This window comes from Lissotriton vulgaris, chromosome 4_1, assembly GCF_964263255.1.
Source record: "Lissotriton vulgaris chromosome 4_1, aLisVul1.2, whole genome shotgun sequence".
In the NCBI taxonomy this organism is placed as follows: Eukaryota; Metazoa; Chordata; class Amphibia; order Caudata; family Salamandridae; genus Lissotriton; species Lissotriton vulgaris.
In genome coordinates this window covers 1,030,951,871-1,030,975,057 of record NC_141691.1, presented here as the reverse complement: position 1 = coordinate 1,030,975,057, position 23,187 = coordinate 1,030,951,871, and the positions used below count along the sequence as shown (strand labels likewise).

General features: G+C 47.7%; 2 protein-coding genes across 2 annotated transcripts in view; one reads left to right on the top strand and one right to left on the bottom strand.

Annotated features, from left to right (window-relative positions):
* Positions 1 to 23,187, bottom strand: part of SEMA5A (semaphorin 5A) — a 1,998,383-nt gene that overhangs the window by 1,325,426 nt on the left and 649,770 nt on the right. The gene's annotated exons all lie outside the window — the stretch shown is intronic.
* LOC147722831 (uncharacterized) lies at positions 14,197 to 15,753 on the top strand. Its single transcript, XM_086966902.1, has one exon. The coding sequence runs from the start codon at positions 14,197 to 14,199 to the stop codon at positions 15,751 to 15,753; it is 1,557 nt and encodes a 518-aa protein (XP_086823028.1).

Sequence of the window (23,187 nt, the reverse complement as noted above, 5' to 3'; positions counted from 1 at the left end):
AAATGCAGCACACATGCAAAGAGATATTATTGAAGAGAAATACAAATAGTTCTCCTTGTTAAGCAATGCTCAGGTAAACGTGCCATTTTGGCACAAACCAATGTTTATAAGTCTTTGTAAATATGAGTTTGCATCAATACACATGGCTGGATGCATGGGAGCGTCCATGCACCACCCATGTAACGCCTACCTGACACAAGGTAAGGCAAGGCAGCTGGATTTAGGTGACTTTGAAAATCCCAAAATGGATTTAGCATTGGGGCTGCACCAAAAAACGTAGGGTCTGTCGGTCACTGCAGTTCTTCTTGGAAGGCAACTTGAGGAATATACCCTGAGGATTTGAGAAAGGGACTGAAGAAGAGGCTGGACTGGCTATCATTTCTGGTTGAACTGTTCTATTTGATTTTGGCCCTACATAACTATAATTTGCCTTTCCTCCTCAACATCCTTCAGGTTTATAGATTTTAGAGCCAGTAACTGTTTTATGAGGGTTGGGTGCTTTAATTTATTACTAAGCCTGGTGACATTTCCGTGATGCCACTATAAACTCATGTGTTTTTGCAACTTTTTCAGGTTCAAGGTTGTGGAACTTCCTAGGCCTTTGGTGGGGTACATTGGGGTTCATAACATCATGAATCAGACCTGCCACTGCAGTGTCTGTGTGTGCAGTTTTGAACTGCCATTTTGATCAGGGCCAAACCTTCCCTTTTATTATATGTAAGGCACCCTTAAGGTAGCTCGAAGGCAGCACCATGGGCAGGGTACAGGGTATTTAAAATGTAGGACATGTACTGTTGTGTTTTACATGTCCTAATAGTGAAATACTAGTAATTTTGTTTTTCACTATTGCTAGGACTATCTCTCCCATAGGGTAACATGGGGATTGACTTGAGCTATCTTTTAAGTGTAATTTTCCATTGGGAACAAATAGATATTTGCAGTTTGGGTTTTTCCGAAGTCACAATTTAAAAGTACATATTTTGCGAAGTTAGAATTAAAATTACATATTTGAAAATGTCACTGTTAGAAATTGTTTACATAGAAATGGGTGACCCTGTATACTCTTGTGGCACTGAGTGAATAAGTTTCAGGTAATGGTACCTACAAGGGATGTATCTGGAAGTATACTTCGATAGAATTCTCTAATTACTTGCAAAATGTCTAATCATGACATTGAGAAGCCAAGTCAAAGCACTATAGTCTGTATTATTTAAAGAAATCAATCAATCAATACAACCAGGTGTATTTCTTAATTTGTTATATTTCACCCTTAGAATGATAGTTTTATTAGGAGTTCAAAACAAAACAGTTCTTCGAAGGCCTTGATACAGAACTGAAAGAGCCTTCGCAGTTAGGTTTAGCTAGTTATCAATGCACAATAACCCATTTCAGATAGTATACAGTTTGGAGACTGCCCTAATCATCTCCCAGATTAAATCTTAACGGAAACTAAAAAGAAAGGGTCATGTTGAACGTTTGCTGGAGTTCCATAACTGGCTGAACAGTTTAAATTCCAATCTTATGTTCACCATTAAATACAATAACTGTGTGATGAATTTTTGGGACACTACAATTAAAACTGAAGATGGTCGACTGTATACAAACCTATTCACAAAACAGACTGCAGAAAAACACTCATAAAATATGATACTCAACATCCCCAGGCCTTAAAGGACAATTTATGATTTGGTCAAGTTCCTCCTGTTGCAGAGAAACTGTTTCAAAACTGAAGATTACTTTTTAGAAGCACATAAACTTAAAGATAAACTAAAAGCAAGATGATACCCTGTCAGATTTCTAACAAGATCAATGAAGAGTGCATGGTACTACCTCCGTGAAGCCCTCATTGAAAGCAAATATCAACTCAGAAATGCCCAACTAGCATATGTATCTACCTTTGGTATTCTGTCCAACAAAATCAAAAAGAAAATTGACAAACATTGGGGTCTTCTAAAATGCCTCCCGGACTTAAAAATATAAGCTACTTTTTGACTTCAAGAGAGATTTGAATCTCAAAAATAGACTTGTTAGGGTAGACAATGAACCAAGACCTTCAAACGTACAAAACATACTACAACAGACCCAGATTGTAAGTCATTTCAGCTGCAACAACTGTGTTGCCTGCAACATAAGTAAAACTCCAAAATAATTTAGCATCAATGGACAGAGTTATGAAATAAAAGATTTCTTTAGTTGCAATACACAGAATGTTATAAATTGTATCAAATGCCCTTGTTGTCTTCCCTATATGCATAGTTCAACACCAGTCCAGAATTCGATGTGAGTTTGAACATGCACCACTCGTGGACCACCATAGTCAACTAAAGCATTCAGAAAAGGATACGCAAAAGTAGTGTAGGCCCTACCGTTGTACAAGTGTATCATACCAAATATCATCAGTGATCCCACACTCAACGTTTAATGGCCCCAGTGCCTAGAAGCCACAACTATTGAATTTACACCACAACAATTAGCAAAGGAGTGCCGACTATATTGTTTGAACAATATAATGGATGCTCCTTTTCTAATTGGTTTGGTGTTCATTCAGAAAAGGACATGGTATGGTGGTCATAGACGTTGTCAAACTTTCAAAAAGGTCAATTAGCGTAGACCGTGTACTAACAATGAAAGAAAATCATTGGATTTGTAAGACCGATAATGTAAACAAGGGTCTGAACATGGCTGTTGAATGGTAAACCTTAGCTTCTCTGTGCTCAGGCCGTTGTATATGTATGTATCTTTTATGCTCCCCTATGAAGAACTAAGTGATATTCACATGTAAGAGATCATTAAATGTCTAACATCCCATTGTGAAGAGCTGAGCGATATACACATATCAGAGATCTTTGGAAAATATCTGACATTAGGAATGATATCATACTATTGTCCATCAGTTTAGTTTTGTAACACCAAGGCCCTATATCGAGTTTTTTTATTAGCAAATGCTGTTTCCTTTGTAGATGCTCCCTGAAGTTCACTCGGAAGCCTCAATAATTCCTTCTATTTGTGTTTTGTGATGTGATAAGGATAATGACGGGGTATTAGCACCCCTTGATGTTGCCAGTTTTACAATTACCTTCTGCTTTGGTCAAGCAAAGACTATATACAAACAAGTCCATCAGTCCTGGAGAGACTGAACATTGAACTATGTGCAACGGTTCTTTTTCATTTGCCCTCTTTCTCAGAATCTTTTCACATACATATTGTTAGGCCTGTCAGCCTTCCTCCTCCATTTTTTTCTGATTTTCATTTTGCTGCTAGTTTGACTCTGTGCACTTTACCACTTCTAAAGAGTGCTAACGTGCATGTGCTTACTTCTTAAAATATGGTACCATTGCTTATTTCCAATTGGCATATTTAATTTACTTTAATTTAATTTAATTTAATGTAGTACTACATGTACTCAGGGCCTGTAAATTAAATACTACAAGTGGGCCTGCAGTACTGATTGTGCCACCCACACAAGTAGCCCTTTAAACATGTCTGAGGCCTGCCATTGCAACCTGTGAGCGCAGATTAAAATTGCCATTTTGACCTGGCAAAATAAACCTTTGCCAGGCCCAAACCTTACTTTTTAGGACATACAAGCCACCCCTACCTAGGGTAAGCCCTGGTCAAACCAGAGGGCGGGGTGCAATGAATGTAGTTAAAAAGTATTACATGGGATTTTAGGTTTTACATGTCCTGGTAGTGAAAAAGTCTTAAATTCATTTTTCAGTACTACACGGCCTACCTCTCCAACAGGATAAAATTGGAGTCACCTTATAACATTTAATAAGCTGAAATTTTCAAATGGAAACAGGTAACCAGTTAATGTTTGTTTACTTTGGGATTTAAATGGAAAATCCTCATTCATGGTAAGGTTTGATTTAAATCACAATTTTGAAAATACCACGTTTAGCAAGTTGTCATTTTCCTGCCTTACCTATTTAGTGCCTGTAGCCTGTCACTGGGTCACATGACTAGGTATAGCTGACCGGTGGGATTTGTGTATTCCTCCTAGACAGCCATATACAATAGAGAGTTCAATGGTGCCTGGATATGCCATCTCTGGCAGGATGGGAGGGAGGAGCTGGGCACAGCCTAACTTACACTTGAATAGGCTGCATACCCACTGTAGTTAGTCTGGAGCAAGAGCAGGGAAGGCAGGCATCCTTTAAAAAGGACCCCACAGGGAACAAACAGCAGGATCAGATATCATACATAGACTATAGAAAGCTGGTCTACATTGTTGAAAGCCCTGAGTTCTTAAAATTGGTAATAAATATCTACATATAAAAAGTTCAAAAATGTTTACAAAACAGGGTAAAGTTCATCAGCATTTGCAGGGAGGTTCCATCACAGGGGCAACCAAAAATGTATTATAAGTTGTATTTGCCAAAGAGGAAAACAGAGGTTACGTCTGCTAGATCCCAGCGGGAACCTACTCAGGAGTGATCTTTCCCACACAATTGCACCCTGAGAGAGATAGGGTTGGATACCCTCCCTTAACTATAAAATGATATATGTTCTCAATAAAGGTTTCCCAATTCCGTAATTTCTCTAGCAGCAAATGTAACTCTCAAAAACTCCTTAACAAGACAAGTCTCCCTCTTGGTCAACAAATGTGGAGACAAATATAACTGTGGTCTTCCTAAGGCTTTAGCAGTACCGCTGATATAGCTTAACAATGGAAGGAATTTTGTATCCCAAGTCACAGACTAAGCGATTGGTAATAATCTTCTGATTGAAAACAATGTGTGCGTTCCCCCAAAAAGAAATGTAAAGGAGAAGCGGTGTGAGTTTAATACAGTCTTCTACATAACTTGAACCAAATTCCTAGTGGAAAGAAAAAATAGGGACTATTTGGACCCACACCCAGCAAACGCCTTCAAAGCGATTCTCCGTTTGCTGTAGGTTAGCAGCCCTGGTAACCTCATATGAATAGCCCATAAGCCATAATCAGCATGCATTTAAGTTTACATATCTCTAAAAGGGCACAATTAGTGTATTACCAACTCTTGATGCCAACCAAAATAAGGCCCCCATTATGTGGTTGAAACTGGTACAGTGTATTGAAATGCAGAGCAACCAACTACTGTGGTTATCAAAAGTAAATCCCAAGTAAAAGAACTTCCTATCTCGCCTGATATTTTGGCAGTTATTAATCATGGGTCCGCTTTTTCGTGGCTGCTTTGCACACACCATAAGTGTGTTTCGGATATATTGAGTTCAAAATCTAAGTCATCCATAAGTTTAATGAAAGATTTTATAAGACCTTGCAGGCTGTTAGGGGTGCCAGAGAGCAAAACTGCATTGTTGGTGTAAAGTAAAGATGGAACATGTTTTGCTTTCACCTTAGGAAGATCCTTTCCCTATGTGACTAAAGATGAGTACATCCCATTGATAAATAAAAGAAAGAACACAACCGAAGGATACTTCTAGACAAATTAAAAGATTCAGTCCACTCACCCTCCTCACTATGCCTATCTTATGCATTACCCCTGCATGCAAAGCCTGTAAGAACTCAAAAATGAAAGAACCTACATTGATCAAATTGCACCAGTGCTTGGAGAGATTTACCCAAAAAAAGCACTACTAACTGGTCCATAAAAGCAAGCTTTAATCAGTCCTTTTTGGTGATCATGTCATTCCCTATCAGAAGGCGTAAATTCAGGCACTGTTCTTGAGTCCCAAGACCTTCTCTGAGCCCAGAGTGCACAAAGCTAAGAACATTATTATGGTTGATCCAGTCTTCCATCCCATGTAAAACTATACGCCCTCAAATATCTTCACCGCTGAATCTAACAAAAAGATAGGTCTACAACACCTAGATCCATCCGCTTTCATTTCTAAAAGACGGGAATATTACAAGTTGATTTCCAAGAAGGAGCCCATTAAGCCATACGATTCAGTTGCTCTGGCATTGCAAAGTGAAAGTCGTTTGTGCATCAAGGCCTTTTTGTGCAAAAACTTTTTTTTAAGAAATCCAAACATAAAATGAAGAAGAACAACTACAAGACAAAAAAAGTTGTCTCTATACAGCAGGGAAATTCTGGATCCTTGAGAAGAGTCTACTCGAAGCCCAATGAGTTTTAATTCCCCAACCTTTTGCTATTCAAAGGGGCTGCTTGTACACAGGCATAAACTAGACACCTAAATTGGAGTGGGTGGGAAATAGCTTTGAGCCTTATTAGCACATGCTGGGATGGAAGCCTGCATAGCGTAGCAGACCTCCAATTCAGCATCTGAATAGAGAATGTGCCTGCATTGTGGTCCTTCTCAAAACACACTGTTATTGGTGTAGCTAGACCTTTGGGAGCCTGTGGCGGTCACTTTGTTTGTTTGCCGCCCAGTCGCGGCCGCATTGAAGAGCGGTGGGGAGGCGGGAGGTTGCTGGCGATGGTCACTCAGTGACGGCAGGTAAGAGAGGACGGTATGTGGAATTTTAGTCTGCGGACTGAACATCATCTGCGCCATCTTGTCACTCACGTACAACATGCATGGCAGCCATTTTAGGTACCATGGTCTCCCTGTTCACGATCGATCGCCAGCGCGCTCCCCTGACCCTGCGAGCATCCGCCCGCACCCTGGCTGCCCCCACTCTCACATGCACAAGTCATAAACCCTCTCCTTCCGCATGACTCTGTCCCTGGGAGTCACACCCGCGCCTGACCAACACCTCTTTTCCTTTCATGAATACCCCTCTTTTGATGAACCCTTCCTCCACGCTCAATTGTCCACGCGGACCATTCCTTTCATGAATACCTCTCCTTTGACGACCCCTTCCTCTGAGCCCGATTGTCTGCACGGGTCCCAGGCCAGCACCTAGCCAGAGGATACAGTTTATTGCCCCCCCCTGCTGTATGGAGTCGCTCCTCTTCAAAGGAGCTATTATTGATCATGGCCTCCCCACCCCCTGAGATCCGATCAGGCGCTCACACTCTAAGAATCGGCGGAACATCCAGCTGCGAGATAGCCCCCTCCTATTGTGGGGGGGGGGGATCTCTACTGTAGATACGTGTGGGAAGGGGCCTGAAACGGGGACTTCGGGGATGTCATTCGTACTTTAAAGTGCCTTTTATTACAATAAAGAATGCTCACATGTCATAAACCAGGGTATAAGAGGCCGGGCCTCAGAGAGGCTGAGAGAGCACCTCGAAACGATACCTTGTTGTCTGATCAGCTGCGTTCTGTGATGTTGTGTATACCTTTCCTGGCGCCAGGACGCCCCTTTGCTGGGGCAGCTGTTCGCGGTATAAAAACCAATAACATAACATAACATAACATGTGTTCTGCTCCGTCGGAATAAAACTTCTGCTTCCTGCCTTCCAGTCTCCAGCGCCTGCCTCTTTGTTTGTTAACTAGAATGGTATAGAGGCGGTTAGCGCCGGGCAACTTTGAAAAATGCCATCAGCTCTACCTTTTTCTACAATTGGCGTCCCAAACGTGGGGCACATCAGTGACTCGTGGATCCAGTGGGAGAGGTCCTGAAGACAGAGTGAACGACTGCAACGATCGGGAGAGCTCCTGTCCGATAGACCCTCGTCTGACAGCCGATCATCTGAACTTCACTGGTTCCGAACAGACCTCTCTCGAGTGATCTACGGTCCTGACTGGGAACCATCAGGAGTGCCGCGAAGATCACGAAGAATAGAGGACGATCGGGCGCTGGATTCGGAAGACAGGAAACTGTCCATGCGGTCCGGGTAAGGTCGTGTAAATGCGACAAATTGTGAAATGATTGTTTGATTTGGATAATACTAGTATTACTCTTTTGTTGGTTCTTTTGGAGATTTACTGTCTGCAAACGGAGAAACAACAGGCTCTCTCTTTGCAAGCAGTGAAGGATAGGTAACGCAGACTTTTGTCCCCGTTGTAATCCGTCGTGCCTATCTTCCTCCCCCACTGATTGATTGTTTTAGGCCCGAACTGTTGTTTGCGGATTGCTTTCTGGAGATTCTCTGTCTGCAAACAGGGAAGAACAGGTTCTCTCTTTGCAGGTAGAGAAAAGGTAGGTAACGCAGACTTTTGTCCCCGTTGTAACCCGTCGTGCCTACTTATTCTCCCCATTGATTGTTTGATTAACCGAACATTGAGTGTTCGATATTGGTTCTTTTGAGATATTCACCGCCTGCAAACAACGAAGAATAGAAATATTCTGTCTAGTCTTTGCACGCAGTGATAAGATAGGTAGTGCAGACCTTTGTCCCTGTTGTAATCCGGCATGCCTATCTTCTCCCCACTGATTGGTAGCCTGTTTAGCCCGGACCGCTCATTAGAGATGAACCATCCAGCTCCACTGGAAGGCACCCCTAATAAGGACATGTTCATTAAGCATGGACTAGTCGCTTTAGCTTATAATAAGTTATGGCATAAATATACAAAGAAGGACCCCGAAAGTCAGTGGCCACTGATAGGTTCCTTTGATGATCATAAAATAGAAACATTAGAAGCAGCGCTCCAGAAAAATAAGACTACGCCCACCATGCTCGATAGTGTCGGCATGTGGCGCAAAGAAGCAGAACAACGGAAGAAAAGAGAAGAAGCAAAAATAGGGAAAGAATTACGAAAGGCAGCCCACCTGGCCGCTAAGCAACTAGAAGAAGAAACAAAAGAAAGAGAGGAAGCTAGACAAAAGCAAGAATCAGGGTCGACAGGCCAATGCCCTGTTAGGACCCCCTCTACGCTCTACCCCGAGCTGCCCTCCAAACAACGGGCGAACGATGAGTTACTGCTAGGCCCTCCGATCATCTACATGCCCCCTCCATACGCCCCCTGCCAGCAGCACCTGCCAGCTCCGAGTGCGAATGAGAGTGACCTTAGCGCTAGTGCCCCAGCCCTCACGGCCTCCGCACCGGCCGCATTATTAACGACATCAGATGACCCCGAGGCTAGCAAGCAACCACCAGCCAGACCAAATAGATTGAGCAAAGATGAGTGGGATGGGATTGACAAAATAGTGAAGACGCTAGTAGAACGGAAAGAGAGCGAAGAATACACAATGGATATGCACAATTCACACGCCGGTAGCCACAGACGGCATTTCATTTTACGATTCAGCTACCACACCCTGAACGCATATGAGGATAGGTATCAGAATAAGGGCCCACTAAACTGACAGCTCTATATAGAAAGGTCGATGTTGGAGATGGGACTGAACACGATGTGACGGACCTCTTCATGCAAACGCTTGAAGTCTTCCGCCATCTCACGGAACAGAAACCAGAAGTCAAGATTACAGTCCCTGAAACGACCGAGTCCTCATTAGAAGCGGCCCCTTACTGGATTCCGCCACGAGGTCAGGGAACAAACGACTATATCAACCACGCGGATGCAAAAGGGAGGGTTGTGTACAATTGGGTTTATCAACCATGGGATCGACAAGATATCTTAACTTTTAGACAAACCCTGCCCGATTTAAGAAAGAACCCGACAGCATTTTATACCGAATTAGGCACAGCCTTGGGTTCGACGATAATGACTTTAGCGGACATTGACTTGTTTTTCGGGTTATGTCTGCCGGCTGACGTGTGGAAGCAAATCCGGAAAGCCGACCACACAGATCTGTTCGGACATACCTGGAATCAACTCGGTGAGCTAGATAGGCAGCGAGAGCCCGGAAGGAAACCCGTAAAAGACATACTGGAACTCCCAGACAAAATAGTTCAGAAGCTAAAGACATTGATCCCAGAGAAAAAGGTAGATTGGTCGATAGTCACGGCTTGCCGTCAGAAACCCCAAGAAGACGTATCGGAATACTTCTCCCGATTTGAGACGGTGTTCTCCGACTACAGTGGCCAAGACATGACCACCGCCACCGGACAACACCTGTTTGTGCAAAATTATGTAAAGGGTCTATCGCAAGAGGTCTCCCAAAAGTTACAGACGAGCGAGAGTAGTTGGGGGGCCTCCAAACCCGCAGCTATCCTTCAGATGGCTCAGTACTACGAACATCAAAAGAATGAGAGTGATAGGGCATCCGAGAGAAAGAAGAAAGATTTGAAAGAAAGGGTGATGATAGCCCAGATACAAGGGGTAGCGGTCGGAAGAGAACCCCACAGGGGGAACTACCAATCAACCGCCCCTAGAAATCCACCTCCTAAAGATCGCACCCCAACACCCTACATTAGACGTAGAGACATTAGCGAGGACCAGTGTGCCTTCTGCAAAGGATTCGGCCATTGGAAATCCCAGTGTCCGGTTCTGTTGGAGATGAACAGAAATAGGGACCCCAAGGACGTAGCGGGTGGACCGAGAAATAGAGGACAGGAACGAGGGTACACAAATGACACCAACAACGACAGACCAGGGAGATCGAACATGTTTGACCGTCCCCGACAGAACCAGTATCAACTATCCGACAGTGAGAATGCCCCCGACTTTGCATAGGACTGCCAGGGGCAAGGGAGGGATCAAGTCGAGCTCTGTGTTGACCAGCAAGGTCCTTACGTCACCGCTAAGGTCCTGGGTACAAAGTCTCCATTTTTGGAAGATACTGGGGCGACACGTAGTGTGTTATCGAAACGACTGATTCCAAGGGCACCCTTGTCTGGCTCACACATTACATCGATACGTTTCGATGGGACGCCCTCCACTAACCCCCTGTCCGTACCTATTTCCTTTGACCTAGAAAACAACCCCACTGACACAACATTTTTGCTCTCCTCCAACTCCCCTGACGCCATTATGGGCATTGATTTACTAAAACATTTTCGAGCTACCATTAGGTGTTCCCCAGATGGAGTCCGAGTCATCCTGTACGACAACCCGAGCATGTCCAAATCCTGCCCAGCACGACACATGTACTCCTTAACTGACACTGACCTGTCCTTGCTCGATACCCTGCCACTGTACCTATGGGCCAAAAATGACTCTGATGTAGGACGAATGATGATTGACCCTGTGCACATAACTGTGAGACAAGACGCAATGCTCCCGAAACTCCCACAGTATCGGATATCGCCCGAGGGTGAGAAGGCACTGGTAGCGATCATTCAGTCCCTGGTAGATGCAAGAGTGGTAGAGGAAGTGGTTAGCAATGTCTGCAACAGCCCTATCCTACCCATTGTTAAGAAGCAAGGCGAGGGAGATGAGAAAGCGTACCGCTTCATCATCGACCTGCGGGAGGTTAAAAAAGTGGTGGTACCCCAGTACCCCGTAGTCTCAGACATCACCACCATTCTGACCCTCATCCCGTCCACTGCCACTACCTTCACTGTCATTGACCTAAAAATGCATTTTTCTCTATCCCCATCCACCCAGACAGCCGCTATCTCTTCGGCTTCACCCTAAAATCCCGCTCGTACCAATTTTGTAGAGCTCCCCAGGGCTACACTGAAAGTCCCAGCATTTACAGCCAGGCCCTCAAGAGACAGCTGGACGCCGTCCAGCTACCAGATGGAGTGGTGTTGATCCAATATGTCGATGATATCCTTTTGGCGGCCGACACCACTCCACTTGCAATCACAGCCACTGTCCAACTCTTACACTTTCTTGCAGAAAATGGCCACAAAGTCTCCAAAAAGAAATTGCAGTTCTGCCAGCCTCAAGTGACATACCTAGGCCATCTCCTGTCCAAAGAAGGGAGGAAACTTACGCCCGATCGAATCCAAACCATCCTAGACACCCCCATCCCAAAAACACAGAAGCAAGTCCGTTCTTTCGTGGGTCTTACCTCTTTCTGCAGACAATGGTTACCAAATTTCAGCCTCATTATAAAACCCTTTCTTTCCTTGTTGGCCAAAGATGTCCCCTTCCCGCTCCCTTGGACCCCCGAATGCCAAGCGTCCTTTAAAGAGTTGCAGGATGCCCTTTGTTCAGCACCTGTCCTGGGAACACCGGATTACTCTAAGCCCTTCTCCCTCTTCACTCACGCAAGGGAGGGATGCGCGTTGTCTGTTCTAACTCAGCCCATCGGCCCTAAGCAGCGCCCTTGTGCCTACTTCTCTGCCACTCTTGACCCCGTAGCCAGAGCTTTGCCTGCCTGCCTTCGAGCAGAAGCCGCCGCTGCTGTCTCTATCCGTCAGAGCGAGGGAATCGTACTTTCGAACTCCCTCACTGTGTTAGTACCCCATGCGGTCGACACCCTTTTGAACCAGACCAAAACTCAACACCTGACTAGTGCACGACTGACGGGGTACAAATTGACACTACTTGCACCCCACATCACTCTGAAGAGATGTACGACTTTGAATCCTGCCACACTACTGCCCTTACCTGAAAATGACCCCGATGTGCCTCCCATACACGACTGTGTGACCCTCACGGACGAACAGACTAGGAGTAGAATTGACCTCCGAGACACTGCTTTTACAGACCCTGATGGAGAGCTATGGGTAGACGGCTCATGCATCAAACTCCCAGATGGCACCACTTCAGCCGCCTATGCGGTAACGACAGCCTGAACAGTAGTTGAGACAGCCCGCATCACACAACGATCCACGCAAGCGGCAGAGCTAATTGCCCTCACACGGGCATGTATCATAGCAACAGGGACCACGGCAAACATTTACACAGACAGCCAGTATGCCTTTGGGGTGGTTCATCATTTTGGGCTCCTGTGGAGGGAAAGGGGATTCCTGACGTCCCACGGCACACCCATCCTCCACGGAGATCTGGTTTCCGCTCTGATTGAAGCAGTTCTCCTCCCCAAACGGTTAGCAGTGATCAAGTGTCAAGCACACAAGAAGGTGACGGACTTAGTCGGACAAGGAAACGCGCTGGCCCATATCACTGCACGAACCACAGCTGAGAATAGGACAATGACACGCATGTATGTGACCAGGTCACAAGCAGAGAAATGGGCTAACGCTAGGGAGACGATTAGAGACATCCAGTCGGCCAGCACCCCTCACGAACTGACCGAGTGGGCGCGGGTGGGTTTGAAGGACGATGAAGGCTGCTGGGGGACAAAAGATGCAAACAAATGGTTGCTGCCTGACTCATACCTGATCCCCATACTGACTATGGCACATTCCCCCACACACATAGGATCTGCCCCCATGATCGAACTCATTTCCAAAGTCTGGCACAACAACAAGATCCCCGACTCAGCCAAACGCCTGGTCCAGCAGTGCCTTATCTGTCTGCAACACAACCCCGGGAAAGGAACTGTGGTGCCCCGGGGAGGGTTTGGGATCCCCGACCACCCCTTTGAGGTCCTCCAGATGGACTACATCCAGCTAGAGAGATGCCAAAGCTTGAAGTATGTACTAGTCATTGTATGTGCCTTCAGTAAATGGGTAGAAGCCTATCCAACCTGTGATAACACTGCCATGACTACTGCCAAAGTACTACTGAAAGAGTTTTTCCCCCGCTACGGCCTTTGTCAAATTTTATGGAGCGACAACGGCCCCCACTTCATAGCTGAGGTTATCCAACTAATCTTGAAGGGGTTGGGTGTGAAGCAAAGGTTCCATGCGGTCTTCCACCCCCAATCTGCTGGTTTGGTGGAGCGACACAACGCTACATTGAAGCTGAAACTGTCAAAAATAGTGGCCACCACTGGACTTAAATGGCCAGATGCCCTCCCACTGGCATTGCTATCGATGCGCTCCACTCCCACTAAGCACCATTTGACCCCCTACGAGGTTGTATTCGGACGACCAATGAACCTTTGGACTGCCCCCAAACCGACCTCCATTCATGACGTCCCGGACGTCCTACTGTCTGATTACTTGTACAAATGAACTAAAACATTGTCTGTCATTCATCAGCAGGTGCAGCAGGCCATCCCCGATGCTTCCAGGGGTCCGGGCCACGACATCCAACCGGGGGACTATGTGTTAGTCTGGAATTTTCAACGGGCGAAGAGTCTGGAACCCCGGTGGACGGGCCCCTGGCAAGTACTGATCACCACCCGGACGGCTCTTCGAGTGGAGGGGAAACGGCACTGGCTGCACGCACACCACTGCAAGAAGGTCTCCTCGACCCTGGCCACAACCGAAAACATCGACAACCAGGAAGAGCTCCTGAACAAGGATCGGCCATCACTGAACTGCTATCCTGATACCGAGGCACTTGAACTTGCAAAATTCTCTGATCCCACTGTGCCATCCAGGGAAGGGTATTTCCTGCATCGAAAGGAGGGAGCTTCGGCTAAGTAGACCACGGACTAAGTTAAATCTCAGAACGGTGACCTAAATACCACCAAGGGTTATCCGGAGAGAAGCTAAACAAAGTCTGTGGTTCTGCCCGCTACCGAGCACCTTGAAGATGATGGAAGCGCCAGATAAGAAGATGATGGAAGCGCCAGATAAGAAGATGATGGAAGCAGCCGGAAATACCCACTACAGGAACCCAAAGACTGACAATATGCACAAATCAAAGACAATCGCCTTCTTCATTGTCTTCCTCTTTTGCCTCCTCCTCATAACTTCCTTCTGGATCTTGGAGGAAAACACACCTGCTCATCAGATATTGCTAACCACTGCACAGTCAACCACTATGAAAGAGCATCACCTAATCTCCCTCTCACCTCAGCTCCGAGAGAGGCGTAAGGAGTTCTGGAACAATTCCTTTGTGCAACTGTTGCACCAGCACAACCTTGCTGCAAATACCACCAACTGCTGGATCTGCGGACTGCTCCCGCATGCCACTGGTCACTCCATCCCCTTCATCCCTTCTCCTTTCTCAGTTCATGGCTCCTGCCTTGCCTGGTTGATCCTCTTGCAAGAAAGCCACAAGGACAACGCCACTTCCGGTCAGACAGTGTCACACTTCTACTATGGGTTCTGGCTGAACAAAACCGGAAGGACATCTGCTCCCTTTTGCCCCGTGCCCTCCGGTTCCGCCTTCCATATGGACATCCCTACCAAAGAGCGGGTAGAAATGCAAGTGCTCCATAACCCAGCTAGACCCACCTTTTCCTACCTACGGAAGCGAACCGCTGCCACTCTGACTGTGGCTCTGTCTGTTCTCAATGTCACGGGCCTTGTATGCATCGAAGGACTGGGAACGCAGCTGGTGGGTCACAGTGCCTGCCACATCACCAGGTCATTGGACTCAATTGATCCCCCCTCATTTGTCGCTTCTCCGAATATGTACTTTGTTTGTGGCACCAAAGCGTACACTTGGCTCCCGAAAGGTTGGAGGGGTACTTGCTACATCGCCTTCGTTCTCCCCCCAACGTATGTAGCCCCTGCTAACCATCACCGGCAGAGACGCGCAAGTGACATTGGACAAGCCGACTCCACTGGAGCACAGTTCCTGGATGCGGTGAAGGGACTTGTTCCCCTGTGGGGCCCAAAGGCGAACAGCCGCGCCATTCGACACCTGACCCAGGCAGTAGAAACAACCATCAACATCACTGCTGGCATCCTCGCTAACAACACGGCTGAACTTCAGGCGGTCCGCCTCGTGGCCCTTCAAAACCGCCTTGTTCTAGATGTGGTTCTAGCCGATCGAGGAGGAGCATGCCGCATCATCGGATCTAGCTGTTGCACCTACGTGCCAGATAACTCGCCCTCAGTCTACAAAGCAATTGAACACCTCCATAGACTTTCCTCGGAGGTCCACCAAGAGCAAGAAGGATGGTCGCTTGGGAGCTGGTTTTGGGACATTTTGAAGGACTGGGGATGGAGGTTGTTTACATTTATATTGATACCGGTTGTAGTAATATGTGGGTGTTGCCTAGGTATTCAATGCTTGCCATCTTTGTGTGTACTGATTTCTAACTGCGTGTGCCCTAAGACTTTGGACTTCAGAACTGAGCACATGAGTCCCCTCTATGAGGTAGAAATATGTGGCCTTATGGGGATAGATCCGAATTGACAAGTTGGCGAGACATGTTAAAAGGGAGGACTGTGGAATTTTAGTCTGCGGACTGAACATCATCTGCGCCATCTTGTCACCCACGTACTACATGCACGGCAGCCATTTTAGGTACCATGGTCTCCCTGTTCACGATCGATCGCCAGCGCGCTCCCCTGACCCTGCGAGCATCCCCCGCGCACCCTGGCTGCCCCCACTCTCACATGCACAAGTCATAAACCCTCTCCTTCCGCATGACTCTGTCCCTGGGAGTCAAACCCGCGCCTGACCAACACCTCTTTTCCTTTCATGAATACCCCTCTTTTGATGAACCCTTCCTCCACGCTCAATTGTCCACGCGGACCATTCCTTTCATGAATACCTCTCCTTTGACGACCCCTTCCTCTGAGCCCGATTGTCTGCACGGGTCCCAGGCCAGCACCTAGCCAGAGGATACAGTTTATTGCCCCCCCCTGCTGTATGGAGTCGCTCCTCTTCAAAGGAGCTATTATTGATCATGGCCTCCCCACCCCCTGAGATCCGATCAGGCGCTCACACTCTAAGAATCGGCGGAACATCCAGCTGCGAGATAGCCCCCTCCTATTGTGGGGGGGGGGGATCTCTACTGTAGATACGTGTGGGAAGGGGCCTGAAACGGGGATTTCGGGGATGTCATTCGTACTTTAAAGTGCCTTTTATTACAATAAAGAATGCTCACATGTCATAAACCAGGGTATAAGAGGCCGGGCCTCAGAGAGGCTGAGAGAGCACCTCGAAACGATACCTTGTTGTCTGATCAGCTGCGTTCTGTGATGTTGTGTATACCTTTCCTGGCGCCAGGACGCCCCTTTGCTGGGGCAGCTGTTCGCGGTCTAAAAACCAATAACATAACATAACATGTGTTCTGCTCCGTCGGAATAAAACTTCTGCTTCCTGCCTTCCAGTCTCCAGAGCCTGCCTCTTTGTTTGTTAACTAGAATGGTATAGAGGCGGTTAGCGCCGGGCAACTTTGAAAAATGCCATCAGCTCTACCTTTTTCTACAATTGGCGTCCCAAACGTGGGGCCCATCAGTGACTCGTGGATCCAGTGGGAGAGGTCCTGAAGACAGAGTGAACGACTGCAACGATCGGGAGAGCTCCTGTCCGATAGACCCTCGTCTGACAGCCGATCATCTGAACTTCACTGGTTCCGAACAGACCTCTCTCGAGTGATCTACGGTCCTGACTGGGAACCATCAGGAGTGCCGCGAAGATCACGAAGAATAGAGGACGATCGGGCGCTGGATTCGGAAGACAGGAAACTGTCCATGCGGTCCGGGTAAGGTCGTGTAAATGCGACAAATTGTGAAATGATTGTTTGATTTGGATAATACTAGTATTACTCTTTTGTTGGTTCTTTTGGAGATTTACTGTCTGCAAACGGAGAAACAACAGGCTCTCTCTTTGCAAGCAGTGAAGGATAGGTAACGCAGACTTTTGTCCCCGTTGTAATCCGTCGTGCCTATCTTCCTCCCCCACTGATTGATTGTTTTAGGCCCGAACTGTTGTTTGCGGATTGCTTTCTGGAGATTCTCTGTCTGCAAACAGGGAAGAACAGGTTCTCTCTTTGCAGGTAGAGAAAAGGTAGGTAACGCAGACTTTTGTCCCCGTTGTAACCCGTCGTGCCTACTTATTCTACCCATTGATTGTTTGATTAACCGAACATTGAGTGTTCGATATTGGTTCTTTTGAGATATTCACCGCCTGCAAACAACGAAGAATAGAAATATTCTGTCTAGTCTTTGCACGCAGTGATAAGATAGGTAGTGCAGACCTTTGTCCCTGTTGTAATCCGGCATGCCTATCTTCTCCCCACTGATTGGTAGCCTGTTTAGCCCGGACCGCTCATTAGAGATGAACCATCCAGCTCCACTGGAAGGCACCCCTAATAAGGACATGTTCATTAAGCATGGACTAGTCGCTTTAGCTTATAATAAGTTATGGCATAAATATACAAAGAAGGACCCCGAAAGTCAGTGGCCACTGATAGGTTCCTTTGATGATCATAAAATAGAAACATTAGAAGCAGCGCTCCAGAAAAATAAGACTACGCCCACCATGCTCGATAGTGTCGGCATGTGGCGCAAAGAAGCAGAACAACGGAAGAAAAGAGAAGAAGCAAAAATAGGGAAAGAATTACGAAAGGCAGCCCACCTGGCCGCTAAGCAACTAGAAGAAGAAACAAAAGAAAGAGAGGAAGCTAGACAAAAGCAAGAATCAGGGTCGACAGGCCAATGCCCTGTTAGGACCCCCTCTACGCTCTACCCCGAGCTGCCCTCCAAACAACGGGCGAACGATGAGTTACTGCTAGGCCCTCCGATCATCTACATGCCCCCTCCATACGCCCCCTGCCAGCAGCACCTGCCAGCTCCGAGTGCGAATGAGAGTGACCTTAGCGCTAGTGCCCCAGCCCTCACGGCCTCCGCACCGGCCGCATTATTAACGACATCAGATGACCCCGAGGCTAGCAAGCAACCACCAGCCAGACCAAATAGATTGAGCAAAGATGAGTGGGATGGGATTGACAAAATAGTGAAGACGCTAGTAGAACGGAAAGAGAGCGAAGAATACACAATGGATATGCACAATTCACACGCCGGTAGCCACAGACGGCATTTCATTTTACGATTCAGCTACCACACCCTGAACGCATATGAGGATAGGTATCAGAATAAGGGCCCACTAAACTGACAGCTCTATATAGAAAGGTCGATGTTGGAGATGGGACTGAACACGATGTGACGGACCTCTTCATGCAAACGCTTGAAGTCTTCCGCCATCTCACGGAACAGAAACCAGAAGTCAAGATTACAGTCCCTGAAACGACCGAGTCCTCATTAGAAGCGGCCCCTTACTGGATTCCGCCACGAGGTCAGGGAACAAACGACTATATCAACCACGCGGATGCAAAAGGGAGGGTTGTGTACAATTGGGTTTATCAACCATGGGATCGACAAGATATCTTAACTTTTAGACAAACCCTGCCCGATTTAAGAAAGAACCCGACAGCATTTTATACCGAATTAGGCACAGCCTTGGGTTCGACGATAATGACTTTAGCGGACATTGACTTGTTTTTCGGGTTATGTCTGCCGGCTGACGTGTGGAAGCAAATCCGGAAAGCCGACCACACAGATCTGTTCGGACATACCTGGAATCAACTCGGTGAGCTAGATAGGCAGCGAGAGCCCGGAAGGAAACCCGTAAAAGACATACTGGAACTCCCAGACAAAATAGTTCAGAAGCTAAAGACATTGATCCCAGAGAAAAAGGTAGATCGGTCGATAGTCACGGCTTGCCGTCAGAAACCCCAAGAAGACGTATCGGAATACTTCTCCCGATTTGAGACGGTGTTCTCCGACTACAGTGGCCAAGACATGACCACCGCCACCGGACAACACCTGTTTGTGCAAAATTATGTAAAGGGTCTATCGCAAGAGGTCTCCCAAAAGTTACAGACGAGCGAGAGTAGTTGGGGGGCCTCCAAACCCGCAGCTATCCTTCAGATGGCTCAGTACTACGAACATCAAAAGAATGAGAGTGATAGGGCATCCGAGAGAAAGAAGAAAGATTTGAAAGAAAGGGTGATGATAGCCCAGATACAAGGGGTAGCGGTCGGAAGAGAACCCCACAGGGGGAACTACCAATCAACCGCCCCTAGAAATCCACCTCCTAAAGATCGCACCCCAACACCCTACATTAGACGTAGAGACATTAGCGAGGACCAGTGTGCCTTCTGCAAAGGATTCGGCCATATGAAATCCCAGTGTCCGGTTCTGTTGGAGATGAACAGAAATAGGGACCCCAAGGACGTAGCGGGTGGACCGAGAAATAGAGGACAGGAACGAGGGTACACAAATGACACCAACAACGACAGACCAGGGAGATCGAACATGTTTGACCGTCCCCGACAGAACCAGTATCAACTATCCGACAGTGAGAATGCCCCCGACTTTGCATAGGACTGCCAGGGGCAAGGGAGGGATCCAGTCGAGCTCTGTGTTGACCAGCAAGGTCCTTACGTCACCGCTAAGGTCCTGGGTACAAAGTCTCCATTTTTGGAAGATACTGGGGCGACACGTAGTGTGTTATCGAAACGACTGATTCCAAGGGCACCCTTGTCTGGCTCACACATTACATCGATACGTTTCGATGGGACGCCCTCCACTAACCCCCTGTCCGTACCTATTTCCTTTGACCTAGAAAACAACCCCACTGACACAACATTTTTGCTCTCCTCCAACTCCCCTGACGCCATTATGGGCATTGATTTACTAAAACATTTTCGAGCTACCATTAGGTGTTCCCCAGATGGAGTCCGAGTCATCCTGTACGACAACCCGAGCATGTCCAAATCCTGCCCAGCACGACACATGTACTCCTTAACTGACACTGACCTGTCCTTGCTCGATACCCTGCCACTGTACCTATGGGCCAAAAATGACTCTGATGTAGGACGAATGATGATTGACCCTGTGCACATAACTGTGAGACAAGACGCAATGCTCCCGAAACTCCCACAGTATCGGATATCGCCCGAGGGTGAGAAGGCACTGGTAGCGATCATTCAGTCCCTGGTAGATGCAAGAGTGGTAGAGGAAGTGGTTAGCAATGTCTGCAACAGCCCTATCCTACCCATTGTTAAGAAGCAAGGCGAGGGAGATGAGAAAGCGTACCGCTTCATCATCGACCTGCGGGAGGTTAAAAAAGTGGTGGTACCCCAGTACCCCGTAGTCTCAGACATCACCACCATTCTGACCCTCATCCCGTCCACTGCCACTACCTTCACTGTCATTGACCTAAAAATGCATTTTTCTCTATCCCCATCCACCCAGACAGCCGCTATCTCTTCGGCTTCACCCTAAAATCCCGCTCGTACCAATTTTGTAGAGCTCCCCAGGGCTACACTGAAAGTCCCAGCATTTACAGCCAGGCCCTCAAGAGACAGCTGGACGCCGTCCAGCTACCAGATGGAGTGGTGTTGATCCAATATGTCGATGATATCCTTTTGGCGGCCGACACCACTCCACTTGCAATCACAGCCACTGTCCAACTCTTACACTTTCTTGCAGAAAATGGCCACAAAGTCTCCAAAAAGAAATTGCAGTTCTGCCAGCCTCAAGTGACATACCTAGGCCATCTCCTGTCCAAAGAAGGGAGGAAACTTACGCCCGATCGAATCCAAACCATCCTAGACACCCCCATCCCAAAAACACAGAAGCAAGTCCGTTCTTTCGTGGGTCTTACCTCTTTCTGCAGACAATGGTTACCAAATTTCAGCCTCATTATAAAACCCTTTCTTTCCTTGTTGGCCAAAGATGTCCCCTTCCCGCTCCCTTGGACCCCCGAATGCCAAGCGTCCTTTAAAGAGTTGCAGGATGCCCTTTGTTCAGCACCTGTCCTGGGAACACCGGATTACTCTAAGCCCTTCTCCCTCTTCACTCACGCAAGGGAGGGATGCGCGTTGTCTGTTCTAACTCAGCCCATCGGCCCTAAGCAGCGCCCTTGTGCCTACTTCTCTGCCACTCTTGACCCCGTAGCCAGAGCTTTGCCTGCCTGCCTTCGAGCAGAAGCCGCCGCTGCTGTCTCTATCCGTCAGAGCGAGGGAATCGTACTTTCGAACTCCCTCACTGTGTTAGTACCCCATGCGGTCGACACCCTTTTGAACCAGACCAAAACTCAACACCTGACTAGTGCACGACTGACGGGGTACGAATTGACACTACTTGCACCCCACATCACTCTGAAGAGATGTACGACTTTGAATCCTGCCACACTACTGCCCTTACCTGAAAATGACCCCGATGTGCCTCCCATACACGACTGTGTGACCCTCACGGACGAACAGACTAGGAGTAGAATTGACCTCCGAGACACTGCTTTTACAGACCCTGATGGAGAGCTATGGGTAGACGGCTCATGCATCAAACTCCCAGATGGCACCACTTCAGCCGCCTATGCGGTAACGACAGCCTGAACAGTAGTTGAGACAGCCCGCATCACACAACGATCCACGCAAGCGGCAGAGCTAATTGCCCTCACACGGGCATGTATCATAGCAACAGGGACCACGGCAAACATTTACACAGACAGCCAGTATGCCTTTGGGGTGGTTCATCATTTTGGGCTCCTGTGGAGGGAAAGGGGATTCCTGACGTCCCACGGCACACCCATCCTCCACGGAGATCTGGTTTCCGCTCTGATTGAAGCAGTTCTCCTCCCCAAACGGTTAGCAGTGATCAAGTGTCAAGCACACAAGAAGGTGACGGACTTAGTCGGACAAGGAAACGCGCTGGCCCATATCACTGCACGAACCACAGCTGAGAATAGGACAATGACACGCATGTATGTGACCAGGTCACAAGCAGAGAAATGGGCTAACGCTAGGGAGACGATTAGAGACATCCAGTCGGCCAGCACCCCTCACGAACTGACCGAGTGGGCGCGGGTGGGTTTGAAGGACGATGAAGGCTGCTGGGGGACAAAAGATGCAAACAAATGGTTGCTGCCTGACTCATACCTGATCCCCATACTGACTATGGCACATTCCCCCACACACATAGGATCTGCCCCCATGATCGAACTCATTTCCAAAGTCTGGCACAACAACAAGATCCCCGACTCAGCCAAACGCCTGGTCCAGCAGTGCCTTATCTGTCTGCAACACAACCCCGGGAAAGGAACTGTGGTGCCCCGGGGAGGGTTTGGGATCCCCGACCACCCCTTTGAGGTCCTCCAGATGGACTACATCCAGCTAGAGAGATGCCAAAGCTTGAAGTATGTACTAGTCATTGTATGTGCCTTCAGTAAATGGGTAGAAGCCTATCCAACCTGTGATAACACTGCCATGACTACTGCCAAAGTACTACTGAAAGAGTTTTTCCCCCGCTACGGCCTTTGTCAAATTTTATGGAGCGACAACGGCCCCCACTTCATAGCTGAGGTTATCCAACTAATCTTGAAGGGGTTGGGTGTGAAGCAAAGGTTCCATGCGGTCTTCCACCCCCAATCTGCTGGTTTGGTGGAGCGACACAACGCTACATTGAAGCTGAAACTGTCAAAAATAGTGGCCACCACTGGACTTAAATGGCCAGATGCCCTCCCACTGGCATTGCTATCGATGCGCTCCACTCCCACTAAGCACCATTTGACCCCCTACGAGGTTGTATTCGGACGACCAATGAACCTTTGGACTGCCCCCAAACCGACCTCCATTCATGACGTCCCGGACGTCCTACTGTCTGATTACTTGTACAAATGAACTAAAACATTGTCTGTCATTCATCAGCAGGTGCAGCAGGCCATCCCCGATGCTTCCAGGGGTCCGGGCCACGACATCCAACCGGGGGACTATGTGTTAGTCTGGAATTTTCAACGGGCGAAGAGTCTGGAACCCCGGTGGACGGGCCCCTGGCA

Bases quoted from the DNA above. Each gene is read 5' to 3' on its own strand.
- LOC147722831 (XM_086966902.1), top strand. From the start codon at position 14,197: ATGATGGAAGCGCCAGATAAGAAGATGATGGAAGCGCCAGATAAGAAG.